Raw genomic sequence first — 3,038 nt, forward strand, 5'->3', positions numbered from 1 at the left:
GAAAATTTTTCTCAGTGTAGTCATTCTCGCCACGTTGCACGTCCTTTCTCACCCCCCGATCCTCTCGCAGCGCTCACGGAGATTTCGCGATCTCTCGATCTCATGACGAGATTCGAAAGTGAGGAAATTTCCCAAACATTGGAATATATTTTCTTTTGGCAAAAATATCGATATGGAAATCATTATTTGTTGTAATCATTAGTTATACATGTTTATAAGTAACTTTTAAATTAAAAATCCCTATTAAAGAAAATTCCACTTAAAATTAGCTAAGTTACAAACTGTTGGTATATGGCGTTCTTGTAAAAAGAAATAGTTTTTAACCAGACTAAAGAATCTGAACAGAAAAAATCGTTAGAGAGTAATGTTCAAAAAGTGGAACACTGTATAAATTAATAGGGAAGTTGTTAGATAAAGCTAGCAGAAGTCTTATAATCTGTTTCTGTACTTAATTGTAATTATTGTCAGCGTACGTCTTCAAATATGTAATATTCAAGTCCTCTATAATATTTGCGTCTAATAATGTTTTCATATACCTTTTAACCGACGAGCGAGTTCCTTGGTGAACAATACGTTCGCTAACTTACTTTGCGCATACCCTTTGAAGGGAGTGTATGTTTTTTCCAAATTTAGATCCTCATGTATAGCGCCAACTGTATTATGATAATAGCTATTATTATCAACTATTTCTTTTTAGTGTTATGTATCATGGGAAAAAATTTACTGAGCAAATATGTAAATGTTATAGTAAATTTTGTTAGTTTTTTAATCAATACGATTTGTTAAGAAAATTGTATTTACTAAAATAGCTTTAAATTTGCTCTATAATTTCTTTTTTTCTGATTTTGTCTTTCGTATCAACATTTTATATCGGCGATATAATTTTGTTGTACTAGCAAAATGTATTTTTTACGGATAGAATATTTGTTTTGACAGAAAACATAAACAAAATCTGTCTTGTAAATTTTTTCTATTTTTCCAACAAAACAGTTCTTACTATAATATTGAAATATTTACATCATATATTAATAAAATTTATTTGTTCTCTAAAAAAATATGTAGTAACAATTTTATTGTGATAGTCAAATAAATTTTCTTCCATAATAGTGTCATGTTACTATATGTATAAGCATATACTATTTAATAATTTATATTTGTGCAAGTTAGAAATTTAACTAGAAAGTTATTAATTTTACGAACATGTGTGCATACAAGACGAAACATTCACTATTCTACAACCAAAATCGGAGGAGTGTATTTTTGGTAGCAGTAAAAGTGTAAGAAGGAAGTGACCGAGATGGTTTGTTTGCAGCTGCAAGTCGAATCCATCTTCAGTCTTTTCTTGCGGGCACATCATCACACCAGCGTTATTTATCAGCAGGTGAATAGCTGATTCATTTTTCACCAAGTTTTTAGCACATTTTTTTACACTTTTGAGGCTGCAGAGATCCAAATGATAAACCGCAAGTTCACCTGGATTACCTTGAAACTGTTTCCTGTTTGCTCTGAAAATTATCATGTTATTACATATGTGACTGATTTTTCTCATAATTGTTAATTGTGTTTCGTTTTTATACAATTTCTGAATATGTAAATTGCGTAAAATCGAGATACGACTTTGAATAAGAAATCAGTCATGTATATGTATATTGTGTGAGTAAATAATACAATTATATAAATCTGTGTGAATTACATGAAAATGTGTAGATATTAACTTTATATATATTCATATCTCAGAAAAAACCGTTATACAATACATATACTCCTAATTGTAATGCTTGACCAAAATTATCTGTTCGCACAAATCTTAAATATAATGCTATGTTAAACCTATTTCTTTCTCATTTATTTTATTTCTAAGGACCTCACCCCCTTCGTTCCCCTTTGAGAGTGCACAAGGTCCGTCCCAGGGTAATAGGGATTAATTTCCTTGACCTAAAATTAGGACCTGCGATCGCACCGCTCTTAGAAAGAGTCATGAGAGTGTCCTCACGGACATTGGCCTTTTTAGAGCCTTTGAAAAGTGCGTTTGGCTCGCTTCCACGCGCCTCCGAGCGTGTTATTTTTAGCGAGACATTTAAACTTGCTAGTTGCGTCGTTCCACCTCCACATTCCAAGGTTATTCCGGTTTTGACGTAACATGATGAAGCCCACGTTCCATGGGAACCGATCCATACGAACCGGATAGCGATACCGGAGCAGTACTCGCTCTTTTCTGTTCAAATCTTCGACCGTAGCACACGTGTAATATACACTCAGATATTCTCCTTTAAATAAGTGCAGTGTTCTAATTATTCCACTCCGACAATCGGTAGGACACAACAGTAGTGAATAAAACATGGAAAGGAAAGCACACAGAACAACGATACAAAGCTTTTACGCCGAACAGTCGATATTTATTACAGGTAATAAAATTCATAAAGTTCTAATGTGAAAACACAAATACAAAGTAATAAAGAAGTAAGAGCCGAGACAGAATGTTAGTGTCTAAATAATTTTTCATTTTTAAGTCTATTGCGAAAAATAATACCTCAGCCAGGGTTTGAACCTGGATCGCAGTAAACAGTCTGTGTTAAGATACATATAGACGCCCGTCTAATAAGAGGGAGGTCCAGGTTGAATTTAATCATTAAAAAAATTATTTAATCATTACTTATTCTTTCTCTGTGCTGTAAAAGTTATGTTACACACCGAAAAAAACTTCCATCAAATAATCCAATTAAATAGTTTTTCCGATAGTTAATTTTTAAGATTATGTTTTCCGATAAAATTATGGATATATCCGATTACATTTTGCTCAAAAAACTGATCGTATTTTTTATCCGATATACACATAAAATTTATAAGGTGGCTCCGACATAAACCGACCAAAAGTAAAAAAGTTACAATTTAAGTATATTGTAGTTGTAAATTTTATCTATCAGTACGCAAAATTTCAGACCCTATCGCTGATGAAATAAAATAAAGAAAAAATGTTCAAATTGTATTTTTGAACATTTCAGTAATGTTTGAACACCAAGTAACAGTTATATGTAGGG

The 3,038-nt window shown here is 32.1% G+C and overlaps 1 protein-coding gene across 1 annotated transcript; it reads right to left on the reverse strand.

The window, feature by feature from the left end:
• Positions 1–122: 122 nt before the first annotated feature.
• LOC105565718 (retinol dehydrogenase 11-like) lies at positions 123–1,863 on the reverse strand. Its single transcript, XM_012019140.1, has 2 exons — positions 1,201–1,863; positions 123–653 (listed from the first exon to the last, which is right to left on the reverse strand). The coding sequence occupies exons 1-2, from the start codon at positions 1,547–1,549 to the stop codon at positions 529–531; spliced, it is 474 nt and encodes a 157-aa protein (XP_011874530.1). The 5' UTR covers positions 1,550–1,863; the 3' UTR covers positions 123–528.
• Positions 1,864–3,038: the final 1,175 nt, after the last annotated feature.

This window comes from Vollenhovia emeryi, unplaced genomic scaffold (assembly GCF_000949405.1).
Source record: "Vollenhovia emeryi isolate VEMERY1.0 unplaced genomic scaffold, V.emery_V1.0 DF943442.1, whole genome shotgun sequence".
Classification (NCBI taxonomy): Eukaryota; Metazoa; Arthropoda; class Insecta; order Hymenoptera; family Formicidae; genus Vollenhovia; species Vollenhovia emeryi.

Coding starts and splice junctions, on each gene's coding strand:
- LOC105565718 (XM_012019140.1), bottom strand. CDS start 1,549: ATGAGAAAAATCAGTCACATATGTAATAACATGATAATTTTCAGAGCA. Junction 654..1,200: donor TTCGTCTTGTATGCACACAT/GTTCGTAAAATT, acceptor ATCATAATACAG/TTGGCGCTATACATGAGGAT.